The sequence below is a fragment of the Coccidioides posadasii genome, chromosome 4 (genome assembly GCF_018416015.2).
Source record: "Coccidioides posadasii str. Silveira chromosome 4, complete sequence".
Lineage (NCBI taxonomy): Eukaryota > Fungi > Ascomycota > Eurotiomycetes > Onygenales > Onygenaceae > Coccidioides > Coccidioides posadasii.
Genome location: NC_089410.1, coordinates 2,199,162 through 2,224,349, shown reverse-complemented (window position 1 = coordinate 2,224,349; position 25,188 = coordinate 2,199,162). Strand labels below are relative to the sequence as shown.

Genomic DNA, 25,188 nt, shown 5'->3' with positions numbered 1-25,188 from the left:
GTAACACAATGGGGGTTGGGAGCACTCCATGCTATATAATAGACAGCCCCGGGCGACTGAGCAACTCCATACATCTAGCAACAATTCAAGCTCTCACCCTCCTTCGCCTTGACCTTCACCGATCAAAATGACGGTGAGGACTAAGCTGTGATATTCACGCCCAAAGGCGAATACGAGGATGCGCATTGCTTGGCCTGATAAGGCGTATTGTTGATTCCCTCCCCTGTACAGGGTTTAGTACAGAGTACGTTTGTGTATTACGTCTGTGAAACCCCGCTTATGTCATCAATGCACATCGAAGCTCTGAAGCATCGCAAAGCTGCGGGACGATGACATCGCATGGGGATTTCAACCACGAGGAAGACGGGCTGGTCATGCAAGATATTCTCCCCCCCTGCTAAACTTCGCGCAAAGGAGATTCTTATTTGCACGTTTCCGGCGTTTGAAGAGAGGAGCGAGCCTGGTGTTCCTCCGTCAGGACACTCGGCATCATGAACCCTGTTGATTCTTCCGATCACTTTGAAGCTGGTATGATCCGAAGCTTCAGATTTCCATCACCATGCGAAATAAGCCCCGCAGGAGAGAGAAAAGAAAAAAAAAAGAAATTGATAAAATAGGATCAAAGCTGACTGAGTGATTTTCTTCCCCAGATACCGCTGCATCACTCCTAACCATTGTGCTCGACACCAACCCGCACGCTTGGGCCCTGCTAGAAGACACCCTCCCACTCTCCACAGCTGTCGCCAATCTCCTCGTCTTCGTCAACGCCCATCTCGCTTGCAACTATGCGAACAAGGTGGCTGTTGTCGCCAGCCACTCCCAGGAGGCCCGATGGCTGTATCCGACCCCAACCACAGCCTCATCCAACACAAACCAAGATGAGCCAGCAGACACAGACGGAGACGTCGCCATGTCTTCCACAACAGGCGAAAGCCCAGCATCCAACAAATACCGCCCCTTCCGCATCGTCGAGGAGCAACTAACCCGCAACCTCAAAGCCCTCCTCGCCACAACCTCCCCGGCCTCCGTCAGCTCCGCCACCTCGACCATGATGGCCGGCGCTCTCACCCTTGCCCTGAGCCACATAAACCGCGAGACAATCGCCTACGCCGAAACCCACGGCACTTCCAGACTCGACAGCGATCCTTCCAATCCCACCCCGACGGCCACCGGCCTCCCTCCACCACCAGGCTCCCACCCAGACCCAACCTCACAATCATCCCGCTCCTCCCCGACCGGCCTCCAGTCCCGCATCCTCATAATCTCCGTAAGCAGCGCCACGGGCTCAGCCCACCAGTACATCCCTATCATGAACAGTATCTTCGCCTGCCAGCGCCTGCATATCCCCATCGACATCTGCAAACTCTCCGGCGATGCCGTCTTCCTCCAGCAAGCCTGCGACGCCACCCGCGGCATCTACGTTCCCGTAGACCACCCCCGCGGATTCCTACAGTACCTCATGGTGGCTTTCCTCCCGGACCAGCGCTCACGGCGACACCTGATCCTGCCCACGCGCGTTGACGTTGACTTCCGCGCCGCCTGCTTCTGCCACCGGAAGGTCGTCGATGTGGGCTTCGTCTGCAGCATTTGCCTGAGCATCTTCTGCGAGCCTCCAGAGGGCGCGGACTGTCTGACCTGCGGTACTCACTTGGAGTTGGGAGATTACGGTGCGAAGCCGGTTGTCATCGCGAAGAAGAAGAAGCGTAAAAAGGGTGCTACAAAGGCCCTCGTCGCAAATGGAGGCTCGTCTGGCGGAGCGACTCCAATTTCTAATCCAACATCAACACCTACTTTACCTTAGGATATCACCAAAGACAATATACATACCAATCGGACCCATTTTGCATCTTACCTTCGTCCAGAAACCCTATTCCGTAATCCTCAGAGTGAGTTGATCTTGAAGATTACCTCTAAGGGATTCTTAAGACATGTACGCAGATTACATAAAAAAATGAATCTAAAAGGGTTCTAGAGACTTTATAGGATTTCCCTAGCACTACATCTCAAAACCCAATTGGAATTTGGCACTACGCGAGGTTGTGAAGACAAAAACAAAGGCTTCCTCACTGCCCTCGCATAATTCCAGATCCATTTTACCAACCATACCCGCCCGTTTTGTGTGCTGAGAGGAGCATATGACAAAATATTTAGGAAGAGCACGGAAGAGCAAGTTTAATGGGGTTCAGGGTCAGATTAGGTAAGAGGATGCCAGCCTCCAAAGGCAACACAGCCGTCTTTCATAGGAACTTCGTCCGGATATTTTCCCCCCCTAAAATTGACCGGAAATCCTAGGGTATCTGGCAGCAAAGCTGGTTTATGACTTGCTTGGCTTGTATCTAGATCTACTGCGAGAAATCATCAGCACTCTCAAACTACTTTGTAAACTGTTTTCGTTGAAATCATGGGAACGGGAAGGATGCTGGGCGCATTGCGAGATGCAGTTTACCTGTTCAACCTAGTATATCGTCCTCCTTGTGCCACTTTGCTGTAACCTTTGTTTCGGGACATAAGGCAGCACGGCTCGGGATCATCTGAAGTCATTGAGGCAATGGCCTGTGAAAGAACGGTTGGCAGTTAGCTCAAATAAGGCTCCCTATAATCATTTGGGGAAGTAGTTCTCACAAAGGAGTCCGTGTTATGCCCAAAAAAGAAAGCTATCCCTTCGGTTGTCCTTTTGACAGCCATGATTCCTATCGCAGCATGGCAATGGCTCGCTTTGACACCGGGATGACCTACAGGCCAGAGTGCAGCACAAGAACAAAGTTAATACTAACGCATCATACAGCATAGAAGTGAAATTGCGTAGGCTAGGGGGGAAGCGGAACAAAGTCAATAACGTACCCGTGAACTCATTCTCGATCACGGCCTTCAAAGCTTCATCTTCAGTGACTTCCTCGAAAGTTCCCGGCTTGCCTGGGACTTTTCGAATACTGCTATATATCCGCTCTACACACAAGCCCGCGGCCATTGTAGTAGCCATGTGCTCGCCGGTCCCGCTTGTCACCGCCGCGGCCGAGGTTGCCGATTCATCCTTTGGCTCTACTGGAACGACAGCTGTGCCAACCCCGACCAACGCAGCCGGTCCTGTTCGTCCGCAATGTTTCATGCCAATACCCCCTGAGGATGAACCAGCAGCGATATTCCCGTAGCAGTCTATCGCGATAGCACCAACTGTGTCACTGATATCATCATCCCTACCTACAAGCAATTGTGCATTCAGCCGCTTGAACCTCCCCGAGCTTTCAACCTGCAACGGGGCGGTACCGGCTTCCGTTGCAGAGGATGGTGGTGGTAGACCGATTGGAGGTGGATAGGCGGCACGGATATCGCCTGAACATTCCCCTGGGAGCTCGTTGGCTGGTGTATCGGATGTTGACGGGACAGGTTCCCAATGAACGACGTTGTCAACATAGTCTGGGTCGCTTTCCGCATTTGCATCGGGCTCTGAAGCGCCATCGTCCGGCAAATTACGATCAACTATGGTGCTAATAGCCGCATCAGTGTCCACATCCATCTCGCAGACAAGATTTTCTCGAACTGAGCCATCGGGGCCCGATTCAAGATCCATACGTCCTACGTTGCTTGGCGAATTGGCGCTGCGCCTCGAGCGATGCGATGAACTGGGGCTAGAGCCTACGCATGCTTGGGAAGCTCTGGCTGTACTTAATTTACGAGGAGAACGGCAGGCAGGATCCCACTCTTTCGCCTGGCGTTGTAGCTCCAGTTGTTGTAATTCGTGGTTCCAACGAAACCAGCGTTCTCGAGCACCCCTGGAAACAAGCGAGTTTGCGGGAAGGACTGATATTCCCTGCTCGTAGGCAAATTCAATCGCGCCAGCTCCTGCAATAAGGTTTGGAGGCACACGATTGAAGGCCAAGGGCTTGGTGGATGCGTCTAGGATGACACGAGCGAGAGTAATTGGATTTTTGACGTCTATGAAGCAACGGCATCAGCGCAAAACTTGAATGATCCGAGGGATATAAGTCACTAACGCTCAACTGCTCCGACTGCTCCGCTACGACCAAGGTGATCCACAATAGTCGCGTCGCATTCGACTGTGCCGTTGATTGTAAGGTTGCTACCATAGCCAGCGTTTGTAATCTCGTGGTCTTCGAGAAACTTGACCGCAACTTCAACGGCGTCCACAGCGCTGCCTCCGGATTTTAAAACGGCCATAGCAAGGATAGCCGCCCTTTATAGCCTTAGTTACGGCTGTCCGATTTAAAAAAAAAAAAAAAAGAAAAGAAAAAAAATGAGGCAAGAATCTTTCGAGGAACAGCTTACTGATTGCAAACCCATAGATGTATTTCCTCACTTTGGTGGCTATGAAACCCTGCACCGGCATGAACATAAATGGCAGATATGCCTTTGGCTTCAGATGAAGCTGAAACCATCATGTTGGTGATTTCAAGGAACCTCAAGAGTTGGTATCAAGCCTATCACCCAGGAGATTATAACACGTTTAGACGCGTGTGGTATCTTGCAAGGCAAATTTTCAAACACCAAGAGCCTTCCTGGATGCAACGCGCTCAGGAGTCAGTCGGGCAAGGAGTGGTGTGAAAGTGAGATGAATGAGCAGGATGAAAACTAATCGGGGCAGGTTGGATATCTTGCACATAGAGCACCCTTTATCACTGGTCTCAGTGGTCCACAGCTCTAGTTGAGAAGCTCCCAGCAAGGCATATAACAGGGTGGAGAGGTAGAAAGGGGATTCATGTATAATCTAATAGCAGAGAATTATGAGCTGTTGTCCAGAAAATACTTTCATCTTCACGTCACTGGAGGTGATACCAACAGGATCAAAGGGCAAGCCACAGCACGTGCAGCGTAAAGGACACAGCAACGTGCCTCTTGTGCGTGAAGTGATAATAGGAATATACAATAACGAATGGCTAGAGAGCAGAGGAGGTAACCAAATGAGAAGCTCTCCTCTTACGAGATTCAGACGGGTATAAAGAACAATGGACAGGGAGCGAGGCCTTGAAGGGTCGTGTTCAATTCTGCCTCAAGCCATGAGAAGCGAACCTCAAGGATACAGTGAGATCATATAGCCACGGAAGCTGCCATAATTGTACTGCATTGATTAAAAACACCAACTTCCCTATCCCACAGCCCGAAGAGGAGGAAAGTCCAGATGGGCAGATGCGCCGATTCGCAGTGATTGCTTCCAGCAGGAAAGGCATCCGATCCGTTCCTCCCATTACCACAGCATCAGCTCTACGGGCTTCTCCATTCCGTCTGACATACGGCCCCGCATCGACCGAAGTACAGTGAATAATATTCAATATAAAGCTGCCAATATATCTTCCACTGTTCGGGCTAATACAAGCCACGAGGTTGACCGGGCGGGAAGCGCCAAATTGTTAATCCGATCCGTTATTAGTAAGCGAACCTCTAAAAATCGCAACTTATATATCACAAATGAGGTTGTATGGTGCCTTCGGGCATTTGGTCTTATTGAAACGATACAGAGAAGATTAGCATGGCCCCTGCACTAAGGATGACACGCTCAATCAAAGAGAAGCTCCAAGTTTTTTTGCCGGAGCTGCGTTGGGGTGCGGTGCGAATGCTGGCTCCTGTCTTCCGGCACGGTGCAACGGGACTCTCGCGTTCGAATCTGGGTGCGGCCCGGTTTTCTTTTCTTGTTTCTGTTATTCCCAACTGCTTGGGGCAGATAGCACGATAAGGTAGCCTGAGAAATTGTAACGGGGCCGAATCAAGTCCATTCAGCTATTGCAGAGTCTGAAATGAAATATGCTAGGAGTAACCATAAGGTACTTAAACGGAGCTGTGCAGTAACTACGTACTTTGTGTCCGCATATCCGAGGTGCTTGCTGTCCGTCTGGCTTAAGGGTACGCTCCAGTTAGAATAATACTTTAAAGCCTTCCACATATTTTGCTGCTCAACATACTTGTCCGCTAGCAAGTCAAGCACACCAGTTGCAGCATACTTTCAACAGCTATTTGCTAAAGCAAGAATTACAGAGGACAAGGAAATTAGCTCGCCATCGTCGCCATGGACGGGGCAGTTATCCCCCCGGTTTTGCTTGGCTGGAAAGCAAGATATACTCTAATGTATTCAGTTATTTACATTTTCTCTTAGCATTGGCAAAGGTGCCATGGCCTACTCTTCACATTTCCCATCGAATCGTAGGTCATAGCTTTGCAGCGTATTCTATGGTTATCAGAGAAAAACGTGTTTCTGGTGTTGACGAGTGCAGCCAAATCCATCTCCAGTTGAGGCGTGGCTTGGCACCAGCGAACCCCCAAATGACGCGGATGCTTCACCCACCACGCCGCTCCTCTCCGTGCATACATATCCGCCCAATTCCCACTCCACGTCGCAACGGAGTATGTTCTTTGTCGACACTACCTCGACCGTTGAGTGACATTGTTTTCGCCATTGTTTGAATTCCTGAGACTCTGATTGCCAACTCGTAGGCTCAACAGCAGCCAGTTAGGCCGCCATCTCCACACATCCCGCAACCATGGCGTCGCAAACACCCGCCGTTGTCATGGACAAGTACGATGATCTTATGTTTGTTCCTCTGTTGCCTTCTTTCAAGCTAACAGATATTCTACTTTTAGCGGCACCGGATACTCTAAGCTAGGTGTGTTATAGCTTTCGAAAATCAGGCGTTACTTCAGCTGACGATCCATTCAAGGTTTCGCCGGAAACGACTCTCCCTCCTTCGTCTTTCCAACCGCGATTGCCACAAAGGCCAGTGGAGGAGCAGCAGGGACGGGCTCGGGTAGACCGCCAGTCGCAAATAAGCCGTCGTTCTTGACTGGAGGCGCGGGGTCAAGTTCTTCGTTGTCCGCGAAGAGGGGCACGGAGGACCTGGATTACTTCATTGGAGATGAGGCGCTTGCTGCAACTTCAGGGCCGGGATATGGCCTTCATTATCCTATTAGACACGGCCAAATCGAGAATTGGGATCATATGGAGCGTTTCTGGTCCAATTCTATCTTCAAGTATCTGAGAGTGGAGCCGGAGGATCATTACTTTCTTCTCACCGAACCGGTACGTTTGACCCCCTTTACCTTTTTGCTGCTCGCCCGAGTGAGTTAATTGACTGCTGGTAGCCATTAAACCCGCCTGAAAATAGAGAAAATACTGCTGAAATTTTCTTCGAGTCTTTCAATTGCGCAGGATTATATATCGCTGTTCAAGCCGTGCTAGCTCTTGCTGCATCATGGACGTCATCCAAAGTCACTGATAGATCTTTGACAGGTACCGTCATTGACTCTGGTGACGGTGTTACACACGTTATCCCCGTGGCGGAGGGATACGTCATTGGATCCTCAATCAAGAGCATTCCCATTGCCGGCAGAGACATCACATATTTCGTTCAGAATCTACTCCGTACAAGAGGAGAGCCAGATAGCTCAATGAAGACCGCAGAAAGAGTCAAGGAAGAGTACTGCTACGTCTGCCCGGATATTGTGAAGGAGTTTGCCCGCTACGACAAGGAACCAGACCGATTCTTGAAGCATACCGTCACTTCTCCTAACGGACGAAGCGTCACTATAGATATTGGCTACGAGCGATTCCTTGCCCCGGAAATCTTTTTCAACCCTGAAATTTACTCGTCAGATTTCTTAACCCCACTCCCCAATGTTGTTGATGGTGTCATCCAGTCTTCCCCGATTGACGTGAGACGAGGTCTATATAAGAACATTGTCTTGTCCGGAGGATCGACCTTGTATAAGGATTTTGGTCGCCGCTTGCAACGCGATATCAGACATCTTGTCGATGCTCGTATCCGCGCTTCAGAAGCTCGTAGCGGCGGGGCCAAGAGCGGTGGATTAGAAGTCCAGGTTATTACCCACAAGAGACAGCGCCATGGACCCTGGTTCGGTGGAAGTCTCCTTGGCCAGACACCTGAATTCCGAAGCTATTGTCATACCAAGGTAGGTTGTCTTAATCTCCCCCTAAACACTTGCGGTGTAACTAAGACTTTTGACAGGCTGAATACGACGAGATTGGCCCGTCTATTGTGAGACGATTTGCGCTACTTGGAGGACCGGGGAGCACCTAGATAGCATCGCAATACAAGGCATAGGCCCTTCCAACTTGACATTCGCGCATATAATCTCTGTGTATACGATTAAATGGTTCAAAGCATCTAGGTAGAGGACCCAAAAGCTCACCCAACGTGTCGTGTGGGTGATAACCGAAATTGACATCCAGAATCATGTTGAATCAGATTTCATCACGGGTATTTCTAGTAAAAATTTTGACTTTTCTGGAGCTCAAAGGAATATTGTACAGGACCACGCCCTCACACTCACTCAACGTTGGCCACTCTATTCAAAACAGCCACACTCTCCACATGGCCGGTTTGTGGGAAGAAGTCAAAGCCCTTAATACTCTCAATCTCATACCTCACACTACTCTTCCCACTTCCATCACCCGTATCTCCCCGGACCATCACGCCAACATCTCTCGCTTGCGTATGAACGTTACAGCTCACATATACCACCCTCGCGGGGCCAAATGCCAACAGCTGCTTCAAAAAGTTCGTATCACACCCCTTTCTCGGGGGGTCAATAACCAATAACGTCTGATGCGGGGGATATGGTACATCCTGGAACAACTTCGCCGCGTCTGCGGCGGCAAAGCCCGTGTTTTTCAATTTGTTAAGACGGGCATTTTCACGGGCTGATTCGATGGAACCCGCTGCGACATCTACGCCGAGAGACGAACGGAAGACGGTAGAGAGGGCGATCGTGAAAAGACCGGAGCCGCAGTAGGCGTCGAGAAGATATTTTAGTTTGGGCTTTGAAGGGTCGGAATCGGCAGATGCTGGGACGGCACGTTCGCGCACGTATTGGGTGAAGGGAGAGAGGATTGAGTTATTATTTTGGAAGAACGTTCCGGCGACGTTGCGGAAGAGATAGTCGTCGATGTATTCGGATGAGATTCCTTTTTGGTCCGTGATATAGCTCTTTTCTTCGATGTAGTCCGGGTGGTCTATCCGAATCACACCCTTCTTCTCTGTTGCGTTTTCCTCAACTTTGTCTCTAGGTATTCGTCTCGTATTTTCCCGAACCAGCAGAGTTGCGCCGGCCTTGAATTGATGCACACTATCCAAGACTCTTTGCCGCTCGTTCTTCAGCCCTACTCTCACGATGTCTGTTCCGAGCGGGCAATCTTCGATATCCATAACCTTTCGTCGTCCTTTCATCATAAACCCAATATTTAAAGGCTCTGTCAAGTTATGAGCTGCCTTCTTCACTCGCCCGGGGAGCGAAAAGTGCGGGGTCAGTTTCGTCCTGTACCCATACTGCAACGGCGAACCCATTGTTTCCTCTATGCCAGGAACCTGCACCGAGTTCAGTCCCGAGAAGTTGATATATGCTTTTTCGATAATTCTCTTCTTATGCTTAAGCTGGTCTTCGTAAGGAAGCATTTGGAACTGGCAGCCACCACACTTCGCGAAATATTGACACTTGATTAACGAATCGTCCCGTTGCGGCGAAGGTTTCGTCACTTCAATGAAATCAGCAAGACTGTAGGATTCCCTTCCCATAGTCCTATATACCCTTATTTTTACCGTATCGCCAGGGAGAGTGAAAGGAACAGCGTAGACATGGTCGCGCGCGGGCGAGAGCGCAAGGCCGTCTCCGGTGGAAGAGAGTTCGGTTATTGTAACTTCTGTCTCCGGAAAATTCTCATCTTTTCCAGTATGAACAACAGTAGGAGATGCCTCTGTCTCAATAGTATCTGCTTCAGGCTTATTCCTCCGAAGAAGATCCCTGATATCAACCAGGAGTACATCATCTTCAGCCCCTCGGTCACGATTCTGCTTCTCACTGCCTCTCTTTCTCTTGCGCGAGCTTTGTCCGCGATCTCGGGAACCTCCTCGAGAGCTATGCTCCATTTTAAATGAAAGTTTCGTCTGGTTTAACCCTGACTGAGCAACGTAGGTACGTAACGGTAAAGGTGTCCAGCACCGGGATACGGGTGGTCGAGCAAACTGTCGCGCAGACCAAGCGAGTCGCTGGAAGAAGAAATGGGACATGGGCTAACAATCCAAGCAACCCATACGCTTCCAGCCCTGTCACCCTACTCTTCACGGCCCCGGTCGATATGAATGCGACTCTTTTGACCTCCAATCCTCCGGGAATTTTCCTCGTCCCAGCTGGTCGCATAACGGTCTTGATGCACCAAATTTTGGCGCAAAAAGGAAAAACGTTCCTCCGAGCAAAGCTTCTTCAATTCATCCCAAAACCTCTCTTCAACCAGCCCGAGTCGACGTCCAATTGACCAAAGTCCAGGGCCAATTCCCCCGGCCTCATACCCGTCGCCAAGATGAGCATCTCACGGCCTACAGCTCGTTGCCTTTTCTGCTCGTTTTCGCGACCAGCGACGACGCCGGTGCTATCTCGCCTGCCCCGACGCCAATTCCACCCATCTCCCGCTCAATCCAAAAACGACGAGAAAAAGCCCGAAATCCCAGAACCGACGCCCTCAACCTCAACTTCAACTTCAGCCTCAGAAGGAAAGACATGGCACGACCTTAAATCGTCCCACTTCAAATCATACACGGAATTAGAGAAGTCGCGCTTTTACGAGGAGTACTCCAGCAAGCAAATCGCGGCCATCGAAGCCGGTGAAAAGAGCATCGACCCAGAAGACCTCGCCAAACAATTCCAACAGCGCGACGACCCCTGGGCCATGCAATATCTCGATGACTTCTCGACCATCGAGCCCGTGATTGATCATCACAAGCGCGCCCCAGTTACGAATTACGACCCCAATTCCCGTCTAAAGACCGAAGATGAAATCGTCGACGACCTTGCCGAGTATATAATGAATATGCCGGACGACGCAACAACCGCCGACTGGCTCCGATTCACGGACAACATGCGTCTAACGGTGGGTAAAGCCGAAGCCGAGCTCGACCCCCACAGCTCTCTCGTGCCCGACCTCTTTGAACCCGGCGAGAACCTGGAAAATATCGGCGAACATCAAAGAAAAGACTTGAAGAAAGCCGCGGCCGGAGAAGGAGGCGAAATCGCTCCTGCATTGCGGCAACTGATGCAGGTCACCGGCTACTCTCAGCAACAGATCAAGGGGCTGAGGGTCAAAGCCCTGGTGACGCACAGCGTCGTCAACCAAACTCGTTTGGGGAAAATCCGCAAGACCTACGTTCTCTCTGTGGCGGGAAATGGAAAGGGCTTGCTGGGTATCGGAGAAGGAAAATCAGAAGAACCCACCGAAGCGCGTGTCCAATCCCAATACCGTGCAATCCGCAATATGCAGCCTATCCTACGATATGAAGATCGAACCATCTTCGGAGACGTCAAGGGAAAAGTCGGCGCCGTTGAATTGCAACTCATGCATAGACCCCCAGGTAAAGTTTCATCTATCTCCCGGAGCAACTCTTGGAAAGAGAAATTACCACTGACACTTTCCCCCGCCAGGCTTCGGTCTCCGTTGCCAACAATACATCTGGGAAATGTGCCGCGCAGCAGGTATTCACGACCTCGCTGCCCGAGTCACCCGCTCCCGGAACCCCATGAACACCGTCAAAGCCGCTTACCAAGCTCTCCTGAGCCAGAAGCACCCAGAGGACATTGCCCGCGCGCGAGGCAAGAAATTAGTCGACGTGAGAAAGGTCTATTACGCCGGAAACGTATAGTTAATTGCACGGATTTCTTCGGGTCAGTGGCGGGGGGAAAGTTGTACCATCGTCTAGTGGAGATATCTCTTACTGAAGAAGGGGATGAAAGGATTTGTTTAACTACTATACACAGTTCTAGCGAGCTACAAGTCCCCAAAAGTGATATCCCGTGAGGTTGTACTTGTACTATACACGGAGGAGGGATTCTTTTCATGTATACATACACATCATTCTGGATAGAATCGTCTTTTTTACTTTTTTCTATTCGATTTCCGTTGGCAGCAAATGAGAGCAGATAAAATGTATTTTTAGTCTAACTTAGGCAAGGACTATTAACTAGATATCTAGGAAATCTCCTTTTGTGCTTTGCTCTTTTATTTCTCTTTCTCTCCCACGAAATCAAGAGGATCTCAAGACCCATTTATCTTTCAGTCCTCATATCTTCATTCCTAGCGGCTCTGTCTGCATCTTAGATCTAGAAAGGGGGTAAAAAAAGGGAGAAAAAAAAAAAAAAAAAAAAAAAAAAAAACAAAAAAAGGGAGAGAGAGAGAGAGAAAACATGCAAGCCATCAAAAATCGTCAAGACAAAACAGACAAAAAGGAGGGGGAAAAAACAGATCCTCCAAGCAAGACACACATCTTAAAATACAGCATACACATAGATAACGCCTCGGAACAAAAGACAAAGCGACACGCACATCAGCGCAAAGCCCTCCTTGAGTTGACAAAAATAAATAAGAAGGGGGGGGTCCGATGAAGAACAAAACGCACATTTCTGCCAAGCCTTTGATTGAGGGAGGTTGAATGCAAACCAAGCGGGAATAATAGTTGGTGAACTTTCATAACGCAACAAAAAGGACAAAAAGCCACAGTATTGAACAGGGCAAATATGCATGTCAAAGACCTTGATGGGAACAACAGCACGAAAGATAAAAATCCCACCGCTTCCTCCCAAAGAGTAAAGAAAACACCGAATACTGCACTTGTGTAAATGAGAGACAGGAGTAGCCAATCACTTTGAGGGCAGGAAGTGATTGACATGTAGCGAGAGTCCGTTGTGATGTCCAGAAAACAGTGTCGTAAAGAAAGGTAAGAAATTGTAGAAAGAGCTCGACTTCATCTGGAGAAGTTATCCACGAAGCGAAAGGTGAGGAGGAACAGGCGAAATAAAAGAGTCGGCTCTGAAAAGGTCGGCACATTCTGGAGGAAAGGCGGATGGGTAATATTGGGGATTGATTGAAACAGAAACGGAGCCGTGCAGGGGCTAGAAACGGAACAATCACTCAAACCGCACTCCGAAAACGCCCACGAGCATATGTGGCAATGCAAATGAAAAGCAGAAAACAACAAGCAGTGCGTATCTTAGCGAAGAAGACAAGAAGAAAAAAAAGGAAAGTCAAAAAAAAAATCATGCTCTATACCCATTGAAGCTATCATCAGCCAGCTGTCCATGATAATCGCCGTCGTGGTGAAGAGTGACGCTATTGAAGTCCTCAAAAGGATCGGGTATCTGTTCTCCTGGCGTTGCAAGCCCCGAGTCCATCGGCACACCTTTCAATTTGCTTGTGCCACCGATATCAACACTCGCGCTCTCCTTCATGTTGCGGAAATTCACGGTATCAATAGCGCGGCCTTGGTGAGGAATCATCGGTGGTTTCATATGTCGAATGAGCGCCCACTGGGTGGTGCGGAAGAAAGGATGTGTCTTGACGTCCGACGCGCCGGCACGGGCACCTAGTCGTTTCGTTTCGTCTTTGATAAGGAGCTTGCGGATGAGGGATTTACAGAGGCTGGAGAGACTATAAGTAAGCCGCATGCTGAATTGGCTCAAAGCTGAAGAGAGAGGGAGAAAGCTACTTACTTCGATATTTGTTGGGCACCCGCATGGTCGGGGAACGGCACGTCGTTCCTCAAGATATTTGCGAACGTAGCGTTTCGATTCTTGCCCTTGAACGGCGTAATTCCGTAAAGCATCTCGTATATCAAAATGCCCAAGGTCCACCAATCAACAGCACTTGTGTGTCCATCGCCTTTAATAACCTCAGGCGCAATATATTCCTCTGTTCCGACGAAAGAATTTGTCCGGAAGTTGGCGATACATGACTTAGTGTCGATCGTGGGTAGAGAAGATGACGAAGTCCCGTTGCGACCAACTATCATCGTAGGGGCACCCCCGGGGCCAGATTGCTTGGAGAGGTCGAAGTCTGACAACATGATATGCCCTGATTGATGTAGCAATATATCTACAAAGTGTTAGAATGTGCCAAAAAGACAACCTCACCAATGACAAGGTATACTCACTTTCCGGTTTGAGATCCCGATATATGAATCCCATCAAATGAAGGTACTCCAAGGCAGCTGTCACCTCTGCAGCATAGAAACGGGCGTCATCTTCCGGAATACATTTTCCAGGTCGTGTTTGGAGGGCTAGTACAGTTTAGCAAGGCCATCCGCAACAGTTTGTTCGTAGCACATGGCATACCTCTAAAGAACTCCCCGCCACTGCAATACTCCATGCAAAGATAAAGATGCTCTTCAGACTGGAACGAGTGGTACAGCGTAACGATGAACGGATGATTGCTCGTGGCCAGAATCTCTTGCTCCGCCAAGGCTCTCTTGATTTTATTCCGCTTTATCATCTCCTTCTTGCTCAAAACTAAGAAGTCGAGACGTCAGAAAAGAGAAAAAAAAAAAAAAGGTTTTGGGGGGGTGTCCGGGGACGTAGGGCGTCATGGGTTAACACCCACCTTTCATGGCATATAGTCTATTCGATTTCTTCTCGCGAACCAGGTAGACTTTGCCGACATCGCCTTTCCCAATCAACTTGATCTTATCAAAGCTTCCGGGGCCCACCTCCACATTGCGCACCTTGATCGAATTCGAGCTATACGTCCGTCGACAATTGACAAAACTCCGGGGAACCGATAGGGTTGAAGCACGTTCATCGGAGATCGAAGCGGCCTGGGATCCCGGCTGATCGACAAAGCTCAGCTTGGGCGAAGCTCCCCCGGAGGCAACCAACGGCTCCTTCCCCAGCTCTGCAGTCTTTGGTCGATCACCCGAGCCATCGCCGCTGAACAATCCCTGGGCATTGGGCGCCGACGCCACTCTTCTCAGCTTCCTGGCCAGCTCTTCTTTGCCGGCCGCGGTGGCCTGGTCTGATGCCGGGACGCCCTCCACCTGCAACTCCGGTGTATCCGGGGGCGAGGAAGGAGCACTGTCATCGTTCCGATGTCGTAAAGCCGGATAACCCTGATGATGGAAATACGGGTTCGCATCGGCGGTCGGAGAGGCAATTTCATCGAGCGGATTACCTTCGCTGGCAACTGTAGTAGACCGATTCCGACCAATCGTAGGGAGGAAGCGAGACTGTCTAAAAGTAGACTTGCTCTCAGGCTTAGTCGAGAGGTGTGCGTGACCGGAGGAGGTATGATGGGCACCACCGCTCCCGCTACCGCCGCCACTGTTGCTGACGGTCGGGGTATTCGATGAGGAGGAGCTGTTTATCCGGAAGAAATTCTTTAGTCTGGTTGGGAAATGGGATGGATCGCCGGAATGTTTTCTGCTGGGGAGCGAGAGGCCGGGGAATGGACGTTTCTCTGACCCAACACCAGACGAACCGGAGGAGGAGTTGAATAGCTGTGTCATTGCTCTTCACCGGCGTGTCGAGCGAAGTCGAGGTGAAAGGACAACACAGGAGACACACGCAGTGCCGAGGATCGTCAAACAAACGACGACGGTGAAACAGGATACGCGGGATCGTAATAACTGGACATGAAACTCAAGACGAAGAAACGATGACGCGATACCACTTTTGGCCGAAATTGAACTTCCGGCTCTAAACGAACGTCACTTTTTTTTTTCTTTTTCCTTTTAACCCTCTTCACTAGGAAATGTAATTATGTACCCGGCCGACGAGGACGAAGTAAGTGGCGACGACTCTCTCTCTTTTTTTTTAAAAAATTTAATATTTCAGGAGATGTGGGGATGTTAAGAAACTGGGGTTCCTGAGTTGTTGAGACAGGCTAGCGGAGGCGTTGTCCAAGGATCGAAGGGTTGCCGGCCATTGACGCCCAGAGGAGCACGCAAGATGTATGTAGGATGCCGCGGGACAAAGGAAAGAGTTGCAGGCGACCTAGACCGGATGGTAATCGAGTACGCGGTCAGCTAGAGCGTCCAGAGCAACAAGAGGGCTCGAGGACGGGGGTGAGCGAGAGAGAGGAGAGCAGAAGAGTTGTAGCGGATGGTGCAATCAGTGGCTTGGTTGACCCCGAGACCGCAGCATCGCCGGCGTGATCCTTTTTCCTTTTTATTTTTTGGCTCAGAGTTGGTTTTGACTCGCGCTTAGTTGGAGTCTTTGAGTCTTTTGGGGGGGGAAGGGAAAAAAGGATGACATGCAGAGAGACACAAGTCGACAGGCCGCGCTTACAGGCACGATACGCTGGTTACGGCCCCCTACGCCCGCCTGCGTCGTGAAAAATTGAAACGTTACGTTTTCGGATGCTGGGTCTGCGTCTGGAAGTGGAACCTGGGCGGAACCTTCTGCTCCATAAGACTCGTCACCAAGAACACAGTATCTGGCATGTATAACTGTCGTACCTCACCCATCAACTTTCAGCAACGCCGAAAACGACACACATTAAAAAATATATAAATAATGAAGAAAAAAGGAAAAAGAAAAAAGAAAACTCTCAAGGAATCCCCTGTGGCCCTATCGGAATGAAAAGATCTACTACTACAGTTGAACGCCTCGCCGTCCCAACGACCCATCCAGAGCGATTGCCACAACTCTTCCTCTTCGCCATCGTGGGAGTGTGAAGCATCCGGAATAGGACCTTCTCACCACGGTTGCTGTCGCTGGCAAACCCATGGAACGTAGCCGAGCCTCCTTGGAGCTTTGGGTGTCTTGATCAAACAATCGCTACAGCGCGCAGCCCTGATCCCTTCAGGCAAAAAAAAGCCTAGTCAAGGAAGCAGAACACCCGCAAGCAAGCAGGCTATATTAATTCTTCAATGCATATGGGAGCCACTCCAATATAAACCCTCCCACATAAACAATAGCAGAGAGCACAATCTATCCTACCGTCATCCTTTTCAGAGGGCAATGGGACAGAACTCCGAGCGAAAAAGCAGACCAGATCTCAATCTGATGCCTCCCATGTTCTTCCCAAACACCCCAGCGAACCGTAACCCCCCGGAGTACTTACGGAGTACAGTGTGCCGAATCTACGGCTCCCAACTATATAACTAGGTACAAAAACACCTAAAATACTCCGTGCACGCAGTACCTCAAGAAGAACCACCAATAAATTCACCGCCCAAGCTTTACCAGAGACCAAAAAATTAACATTATTCCCCAGGAAAAGAATTGGTCGGACACGATGTTTTTCCTCCGCTCCGAGAAAAAAAGAGCAGATCCCTTTTTTTTAAAACTTAATGCACTTCGGAATGCTGACCTCTCTTCTCGCCACCACGATCCCCTTTCGCAGCTTGCGCCTGACGGGCCGCCCTTACGAAGATATCCGGAGACAAAAAAAAACACACCGTTTTGCAATGATAGTTTCTAGATGAGTATTGCTGACTTACAATCATGGCCAGTTCTAACCCCAATGGCCATATGTTCTGTACGCGCATACGGAGTACTATGCATGCATAGCTACGGAGTACATGTTCTCACAGTCGTCACTACGATTTCTTCCACCGGCCACATCGGCCAGATCCGGTCCGTTCAGCAGGCAGACCCAAACAAGCCGAGATCACAATATAGACAGAGGCTGCAGCAAGGCTTACGAAAAACGAAAAAAAGAAAAGAAAAAAAAAAAAAAAGGAAGGGAAGGTCGAATCCTCTGTATCCCAAGATGCGACCACCTAGTGAAAGACCCATGATGTCGCCGGACTTGATTCCATGTACTCCATAGTTATCATGGAAACTATTATATACGAAGCTCGCAAAGTGGTATCATCATTATATAAATCTATACCCAAAAAAAATAATAAAATAAAATAAAATAAATAATCAAACCATCAGCTTTTTCGAGGGAGGGAGGTAATTAGAAATTCGTCAGATATCATGTGCAGGGCCAAACAATCTTTTTTTTATCCGTCGTTTCAAAGAATGGGTCTCGTTTAAAAAAAAAAAAAGTTAAAGATAAAAACCCCAGCTTATGAACTTTGCTGCTGCTGCTGCTGCTGCTGCTCCAATTGCCGCAGCTCGTCAACAGTCAACTCGCTCTTCGCCCGCGTAACACGCACCCTGAGCACCATGATCAAAAACGCAACCACAGAGCACCCAACCTGGTACCAAAATGCGACCTGGTAGCTCTGCTTCCGCCCCAGATGCTCCGTCTCCACCTGCGCGATGTCGCCGAATCCAAGGAAGAACGCAATGCTAAGATGCAGCACGGAGTTGATCAGCGCGCCCGCGAGGCCCTGGCGCTCGCTGGGTTGCTTCGTCGTGATGAAGATGTTCGTGATGTTGAAGATGATGTCGATCCCCATGGTCGCGCATATCATCGCCGGAAACACAAAGGCCCAGTATGAAGCGCCCTCTGGCATCAACGCGAATAAGAGGCCGGAACCCATCCATACGAGCGCAGAGATTCCGAGTAAGATATTGCCGGATACTAGGTGAAGGAAGATTCCGACGGCCATGGGGAAGATAAACCCGCCAACGACCATGGGGGTGCACCAGGCAACGACCTGCATGGGGCTTGCTCCCATTATATGGACCATGCTAGGGAACACTTTATCAGCATTTCTCTCATAAATTTTATTCAGCTGCGGGAATAGAGAAGGGTAAACGTACTATAATGTTCCGTACAGCAAGAACACACCAAACGATCCGTAAAAAAATAGAAGCGCAATGACCAGAGATTTCATGTGCGGCACCGCAAACAGGTCAAACGGCAGCAGAGGATGTTCCGCAACCCAGCCCTCCACGTAAAACGCCGCTCCTAAAAACAGCCATCCGAGAATGAAACAGACGCAGATATACGGCGTTTTCCAGCCATTAGCGGCATGTGCACTGTCGGTAATGGCGAAGACAATCAAGACCAGACCAGGGACGATGAGGGCCGCGCCCCAATAGTCCATCTTGACCCCTTGCTTCCTCCTCTGTTCAGAGTCCGACGGAATAAAGATATACGATGTCGTCGTGGTGATCGCAACGAGAATGGCTCCGATCCAGAAATACCACGACCAATTCAGGTACTGAGCACTGAGCCCCGAGAAAAAGATGCCGGCGAAGAATCCAATAACCGCACATGTCCCGTATATGCTAAACACGAGATTCTTCCGGGGTCCGGGTCGGTAGACATTAGCCAGAAGCATTAGGCTCGTTGGGAGATAGGCGGCCGGCCCCAATCCTTGCAACGCTCGACAGATGATGAGCATCAATCTGTTTTTCGAAAATCCAGCGATGAGGGACCAGATGCCCAGCCATGCCATTCCCCCAACATAAACGGGGAAGCCGCCGATCATGTCACCGAGCCGGCCAAAGAACAGCAAGACGGAGGCAATCACCAGCGAAAATGCACTGGCGGGCCAAACGGCCATCGCATCAGGGATATCAAACTCCTTCACCAGCGTGGGTATAATCACGTTGAATCCAGATATAAAATATTCCTGCGCACAGCATGAGTTAAGCCAAACATAAAGATAAAATAAAAAAAAAAAAAAAAAAAAAAAAAAAAAAAAAAAAAAAAAGGAGGCAAATAACCTACCGACAGAACTTGCGACATGACAATCGAGAAACAGAAGGCAATCTCTGACCACGCATTGTTAAACACGTCGGGGCGGGCTCTTCCCAGCTTCTCGATATCCATCTCGCTGTAGTAAGGATCGGAAGACCCACTCCCATCCTTTTCACGCTGCTCTTGACCCGAGAGCTGCTCACAGTCTGTCTCGTATTTCTCTTGCTGGACATCTCCACCACCAGCTGCCCCCTGGCTCTGCGCAGATTTTATAGACATCGCGGGCAGTGTCGGTTCGCAAAAGCCCTAGAGTTGATCTTCTCCAAAGGGTATATATGTAAAAAGAAAGAGAGATGGTGTATATGTCAGGTAGGTCAGGTATATATGTTATGTATGCAGGCAGATGATAACTATTATATATGAGGCGGAGGAACCACCACCCCCCTGCTCGATACAATCACGATCGGTGTTGGAAACGAAGGATTATATATCTGCTCAAAAGCGCGCGTCCATGCATCTATATATGCCAGAAGGAGTCATCATCTTCTCGCTTTTCCCCCCCGTTCGAGAATGATAAGCAATGAAGAAAACAATAAGTAGGGAAGTCGGAAGAAAAGAAAGGAACGAATAAAAAAAATGAAATGAAATGAAATGAAAGAATCCCCCAGAGCAATGTGACTCAGTGCATTGCTGATAACCGCTAACTATCTTAAGCTATGGGCGGAAGCGAAAAAAATTATTATAAAATATTAAAGCGGATGTGGCTTCTCTTTTTAAACGCGGTGGGAGCGGAAAAGCGGAGACCCACGGAGCGAACTGCTCTTGTTCGACTTGGGCGGAGAATTTTGCCAAGGGAAAAGGCTACAAATCTGGGAGGTTAGCATAACTTGATGTGTATTCTGTACGGACTACTCCGTAATTGTGCTCCGGATTAAAAATGCAGAGTTGGCTCTGGTTTCTTTTTTGTTTCTTTTCTTTTTCTTTTTTTTTTTTTTTTTTTGCCTTTTTTAGAAAAATACATAGAGAGAGATAGACGCGGGACGGGTTCGCCACCCCAAGAAACGTGCTTTAGCAGCTTTATGCGCCAGAACATTTGCCCGTCTGGAACCGCCGGTCCGAGGCTTGACAGGCGGAAAAGCGCGCTTGCCTGGGCCCGCGTGGCTCTCCGTAACTCCCGCCCACAACAAACAAAAGCCACAAACGCGGTCTCGACTTGCCATTCACTAGCGCGCCGGAAAACGCGGAGTCGCCTTTTTTTTTTGGGGGGTGGGTATACTTTCCCTTTTGGGATATACCTGCTGGCCCAGTCCAGTCAAGTCCGGCCAGGCCAGGCCAAAAACATGCTGTGGCGGACCTGGACTCTGCAGGCGTGATGTCATGTCCCACTGGCGCCCCCGAGCTTCGTATCACGTGACATCACCAGGAGATGTACATACATTGTGAAGGGGGCCTGAGGTGGATTTATCTTAATTGCGTTTGTTTTTGTCGGTTAACTGTTCAGAGATGCAAGCATCCAACTCCTCCTCCACCAATCCGTCGTTCGTGGGAGTGCAGCCTAAAATTAGCTACTACATAGCACCACTCGCAAATTCGGCAAATTCGGAGTACATATCACCCCGCACCACGCGAAAGTCAGATGCCACTCTACGGGGGTTGTATAGTCTCATTCCAAATGACCATTTGTCCCAACATCCCGCCCGGCGCCGTACCTGCGGCACAGAGCGTCACACAGCCGAGGCCACGAGGACGTAGTGTAACTGATGGAAATGCAATTATCTTCATGTCTTCCCACCACACCAGGCCGCCGCTACTGGGAAAATGCCGTATATATATATATATTGCCAGGGGGGCTAGAAAACCACAACCCGCGGTTAATCAGTGCATTCTCGGGGAAAAATTGTTACAGCCGTTGTGGTGAGATATATAATCGGTACTGACAACATGATCCATAACGAAATCACGGAATATTCCTGTATTGCTGTACCGCTATTGATCTAAAAAGACTCTTAATTGCCTCCCCTTTACCTCCAACCTCCCAGCGAATTCGCTGCCCGCCCTTCCCACTTTCTTGAATTCAATTATCGTGACTTTCCATCGTGATTTCCTCCAATATCAAAGCTAATCGATTCACCATACCCTTCTAGAGAAAAATGCTGGCTGGCTGGCTGGCCCTTAGGCCAATGTATTCCAACAAAGAGTATAAACCACACTCAAACCATACGAATAGCATAAACCTGTTATAAAGTAGATTCAAAGTGGGGACCGTCGCAACATGTGTCTGTCAGAATGGTGGGTGGTCAAGGTCCTGTTTCCTGATTTCTGCTCTGTCTTCCTCTCGTAGCATCTGGAAGAAAGCGCGCACTTCCATGGCATTAGGATCTTTGCGCATCTGCCGCCGAAACCACGACGTCTTCCTTCCATTTGCCATATCTATGCGGTCATTGCCCTTAATCAAAGTAGCATCGGGTGTTACATCCGTTGTAGCCGTCGTGGGCTTCGACGTCTGGCCCGCTGAGTCGCCGGCTCCATCGAACGGCGGTAAAATACCCATTGAGCTAACCTGAAATGAGGCCCCTGATCCAACCCGTCGAGCGCCAGGGTTGTGTCCCGGAGCTTTCGAAGACGTTGAAAGGTTAGGGGGTGCAAGCGTCGCTGATTGAGATTCAGAGTATAATCCAGATCTAGCATTTCTGCTTCTGTTGCCAACCTTATCTCGGTTCTTTACGCAAGTGCATCGTTTTGGCTTTTGGTTCGATAAAAGGCTTAAGCTTTGCCTGTATAGAGTTAGGGTCTATTATGCATTAAAATGACGAAGCTCGATTTCCGGTACTTGCATTTGAGATTGCCCTTTAACGACCGTTTTCTGGGGGCTAGTCTCGTTCGCGGCACCTATATTGTTGCAGCTTGAGCTGTCCTCTATTCCCGGGACTTGACTATTATCGAAGGTCAGCGGAGATCGCCCATCAGATTTAGAAAGTTGAGACATACTGAGCGTTCTCATTTGACAGAGGAACCCCTAGCCTTGCTCCTGTCATCAAAGCAGAACTCTGTGCTCTGTCCTCCCTGGCATTGCTGGAAGAGGGTGCACCGTCTTGTAGCTGCACCGAGTCTCCAACAGAAGAATCAACCCTCATCGCATTCATTACTGCTGTAAGTCGGGAAAGCTCCCCAAAATAGGGCTCGAGAGGTTCTTTGCGTTTTGCTGCTTCTTCGATTCTGTGATAAAGTAAATCAAGCTCGGACGGAGGAACCGCACTCATTTTATCGGCCTGTCTCCCCTCAAATTTGGCTTTGCCCATATCCGCCCCTATGGTTCGGCAATATGCATTTTGAGCATTCAAATAGTTCTGTATGGCCAGGTCAGGGTTTATGCCCCAGTTCTGAGCGGCAGGTGTCCGATTAAGGTCTGCGGGAAGATGGAAATTCTGAGAGGGGGGATTGAAAGTGTCAAATTGAGCGTACGGTGCTGCAGCCATTGACCGCCCAGGAAGAACAGGACCAAAGGCATCGTTGGAAAAGAAATTTGACGCTGGAGTAAGTCCTGCTGGATTCAATCCCAGCTGCAGATGTGAACCCGCTTGAAAAAAAGTGGAATTATTGTTTGCTGGCTGAAAGGCTCCATATGCGCCTAAAAAAGGAAACTGGGTGGCTTGGCCTGGGTTAATCATGTAGGTATGGTCAGAAACCTGACTGGTCCCTGGAGTTTCGAATTTTGAGGACTGGACAAGGCCCTCTAAGTGCTCCTTGTGTACCCTTGCAGAATCTAATTTCCGGACTAGTTCGACACGCTGCTCTACAAGCAGCTTCTTAGTCGCAGAGTCAATATCCCAGGTGTGCAATGCCATATACCTATCCAAATTTGAAAGTTGGTTAGCGATGTTATCGTGCTCTTGGACAGCCGACTCTAAAAGGCTTTTCGCTCCTGTGTCGTGATGCCCTCCATTTAAAGCAGAACTGGCCCCATGGCCAATATAAGGATTAAAGGCAATGCTACCATTCACGGGCATAAACTGTGGAGATGGGTTGAGGGGAAAAGTGGTACCCAGCTGGTACATTCCAAACGTATTGCCAGCCTGGGGAACATACGGAAGTTGAAGCGGCTGCTGCACATTCTCTGGGAACTCCATAAGCTGTGGGACATATAGTTGCGGGTTCGGTGAAAACATTTCGAATTGGTCGCTTTCACCGACATTCGTTGGTACCGCTTGGGAAATTGAGATTCCGTCAAACGACATTGGGCCTAATTTCACGGACTGCCTGGCACCGATGGCAGTTGGGATATTAGTTTTTTGATTTGAAACTCTCGGTACATTTGTGATTGATGCCTTGTGAAGACCGGTCTGCCCTTCGGTTCCAGTAGTGATCTTCAGATTCGAGACGGCATGTGTTCCTTCGTGGCTGGATGGTGGTGCCTTGATGGGTATTGCTCGGCTATGTGATCCACTCGGTGCCTTCCCTTGCCTCACATTGCCGGCACAGGGTTTGGTTTCAACGCTCAAACCTTGCCTTTCTGCCTGGACCCCTTTGATTACGGCGTCAGTCTTCGCTTCAACGGCGGTCACGGGCAACTTGAATTCTGGTGCTGGGCCTTGCAAGGTCATTGGGACGATCCGTCCACCAGCCGTGACCCTATGATGTTTAGGCGAAGAATGCTCCTTGAGAAACCGTGCGAAACCTGCATGGCTCTGAGCAAGGGTCCCCTGAGGCGCATTGACAGGTTGTCGACGGGGATGCCGTAAAGACTCGTGACCATCATCGGTGGTAACAGAAACGGTAGAAGACTGACGCTGGTGGTTCACGGACCTTTCTCTTAGAATACGACTTCCAATGCCATTATTGGGCCTTGATCCCGCAGCATCTATTCAAGGTAAGTTATACGACAGCAACATAAGGACTATACCGGGCAAGTCTATGGATATTAAAATTGCTTCCGTACCATGAAATCCAGCACAGTCTGAACTCGGTCCTTGCATGGACTTTCCAGCTTCTAATTGAAGTCCAATATCAAGTAGAGTTGGGATGTCATATCTCTGGCCTCTTACTGTTTGTCGTCCGACACCCGGTCGATTAACCCTGCTTGACTTAGGAGGCTGTGTGGGTGGCCGGGCGGATTTGGGAGTTTGGGGAATCATCTTAGTAGAATCAATGGCCCTAGTCAACGCAGGAACGGCCTCGCTATCTTTGTTTGATGGCGAAGCGCCTATTGTAGGGAATCAACGTCAGCGCGTAGGAGTTCTGGATACATCTCAGAGCATACCTTGGCTCCTTAGCTTCGAGGCTGCGTGATCCTCTGACAACATGGAGTCTCGCCTTGTTCGTAGTCGTTCCGACCTATACTTAGCAACCCAGAGGGATATTCTGGAGGTTTCCAACTAAGGATGATTCAAGAGAGCGGTTATCAAAAGTTTAGGATAGAGAATAATCTGAAGATACGGGGAAGGGTAGAGACAGAGGGAGGTTCTTCCGGCTGCAGATGGCCCAGCTCCTCCGCTGTTCACGGAAGGAAATGGCCGCCTGCTTTAGGCTGGCCACTGGACAGTGGAAATAATGCTATTTTGGATGTACGTCTGATAGTTGTGGAAAGGATTTGGGGAGTTAGGACGGGAACAGTTCGCAAGGTGGGAAGCTTCTGATAGCAAGACAGACTCTTCTCGGAGCAGAGATGGAGCAGAGAGGGTGAAAACGGACGGGAGGAAAGGGGGTCGTGAAGGAATGTTTGTCGCAGAGAGTCAAACGACAACAACACAAGGCAGGAAGGTGGGCGAGGCAACGAAAGGGAAGGAATCAAGCAAGCCCCCTTGGAAACCGCAAAGGCTGTGGGCCATTTGACTGCCTCCTTCAATGCGTAGATCATTGCGCTCTGC

The 25,188-nt window shown here is 49.5% G+C and overlaps 8 protein-coding genes across 8 annotated transcripts; 3 read left to right on the top strand and 5 right to left on the bottom strand.

Moving 5' to 3' along the window:
• Positions 1-321: 321 nt before the first annotated feature.
• TFB4 (RNA polymerase II transcription factor B subunit 4) lies at positions 322-1,878 on the top strand. Its single transcript, XM_003067079.2, has 2 exons — positions 322-528; positions 651-1,878. The coding sequence occupies exons 1-2, from the start codon at positions 492-494 to the stop codon at positions 1,799-1,801; spliced, it is 1,188 nt and encodes a 395-aa protein (XP_003067125.1). The 5' UTR covers positions 322-491; the 3' UTR covers positions 1,802-1,878.
• Positions 1,879-1,971: 93 nt separating this feature from the next.
• D8B26_007560 (uncharacterized protein) lies at positions 1,972-5,273 on the bottom strand. Its single transcript, XM_003067078.2, has 7 exons — positions 4,796-5,273; positions 4,285-4,723; positions 3,993-4,192; positions 2,842-3,933; positions 2,623-2,732; positions 2,447-2,553; positions 1,972-2,342 (listed from the first exon to the last, which is right to left on the bottom strand). The coding sequence occupies exons 2-7, from the start codon at positions 4,395-4,397 to the stop codon at positions 2,315-2,317; spliced, it is 1,650 nt and encodes a 549-aa protein (XP_003067124.2). The 5' UTR covers positions 4,398-4,723; positions 4,796-5,273; the 3' UTR covers positions 1,972-2,314.
• Positions 5,274-5,431: 158 nt separating this feature from the next.
• Positions 5,432-9,659, top strand: ARP3 (Arp2/3 complex subunit, actin nucleation center). The gene is made up of 5 exons (XM_066125569.1): positions 5,432-6,523; positions 6,589-6,611; positions 6,666-7,024; positions 7,087-7,914; positions 7,971-9,659. The coding sequence occupies exons 1-5, from the start codon at positions 6,489-6,491 to the stop codon at positions 8,040-8,042; spliced, it is 1,317 nt and encodes a 438-aa protein (XP_065981653.1). The 5' UTR covers positions 5,432-6,488; the 3' UTR covers positions 8,043-9,659.
• Positions 8,222-9,887, bottom strand: TRM2 (tRNA(m5U54)methyltransferase; the record flags this gene model as incomplete). Its single annotated transcript, XM_003067076.2, has 1 exon — positions 8,222-9,887. One exon carries the CDS (start codon positions 9,885-9,887, stop codon positions 8,292-8,294), a length of 1,596 nt encoding a protein of 531 aa, XP_003067122.2. The 3' UTR covers positions 8,222-8,291.
• A 397-nt stretch (positions 9,888-10,284) lies between these two features.
• MRPS5 (mitochondrial 37S ribosomal protein uS5m) lies at positions 10,285-11,853 on the top strand. Its single transcript, XM_003067075.2, has 2 exons — positions 10,285-11,363; positions 11,434-11,853. The coding sequence occupies exons 1-2, from the start codon at positions 10,319-10,321 to the stop codon at positions 11,649-11,651; spliced, it is 1,263 nt and encodes a 420-aa protein (XP_003067121.1). The 5' UTR covers positions 10,285-10,318; the 3' UTR covers positions 11,652-11,853.
• A 1,150-nt stretch (positions 11,854-13,003) lies between these two features.
• On the bottom strand, positions 13,004-15,775 carry NRC2 (serine/threonine protein kinase, AGC). Its single transcript, XM_003067074.2, has 5 exons — positions 14,381-15,775; positions 14,116-14,289; positions 13,935-14,060; positions 13,495-13,876; positions 13,004-13,423 (listed from the first exon to the last, which is right to left on the bottom strand). Exons 1-5 carry the CDS (start codon positions 15,279-15,281, stop codon positions 13,042-13,044), a joined length of 1,965 nt encoding a protein of 654 aa, XP_003067120.1. The 5' UTR covers positions 15,282-15,775; the 3' UTR covers positions 13,004-13,041.
• Positions 15,776-17,795: 2,020 nt separating this feature from the next.
• On the bottom strand, positions 17,796-19,603 carry D8B26_007555 (uncharacterized protein; the record flags this gene model as incomplete). Its single annotated transcript, XM_003067073.2, has 3 exons — positions 17,796-18,366; positions 18,439-19,256; positions 19,355-19,603. The coding sequence occupies 3 exons, from the start codon at positions 19,601-19,603 to the stop codon at positions 17,796-17,798; spliced, it is 1,638 nt and encodes a 545-aa protein (XP_003067119.2).
• Positions 19,604-21,605: 2,002 nt separating this feature from the next.
• D8B26_007554 (uncharacterized protein) lies at positions 21,606-24,624 on the bottom strand (the record flags this gene model as incomplete). Its single annotated transcript, XM_003067072.2, has 5 exons — positions 21,606-22,098; positions 22,159-22,257; positions 22,313-24,182; positions 24,261-24,524; positions 24,582-24,624. The coding sequence occupies 5 exons, from the start codon at positions 24,622-24,624 to the stop codon at positions 21,606-21,608; spliced, it is 2,769 nt and encodes a 922-aa protein (XP_003067118.2).
• Positions 24,625-25,188: the final 564 nt, after the last annotated feature.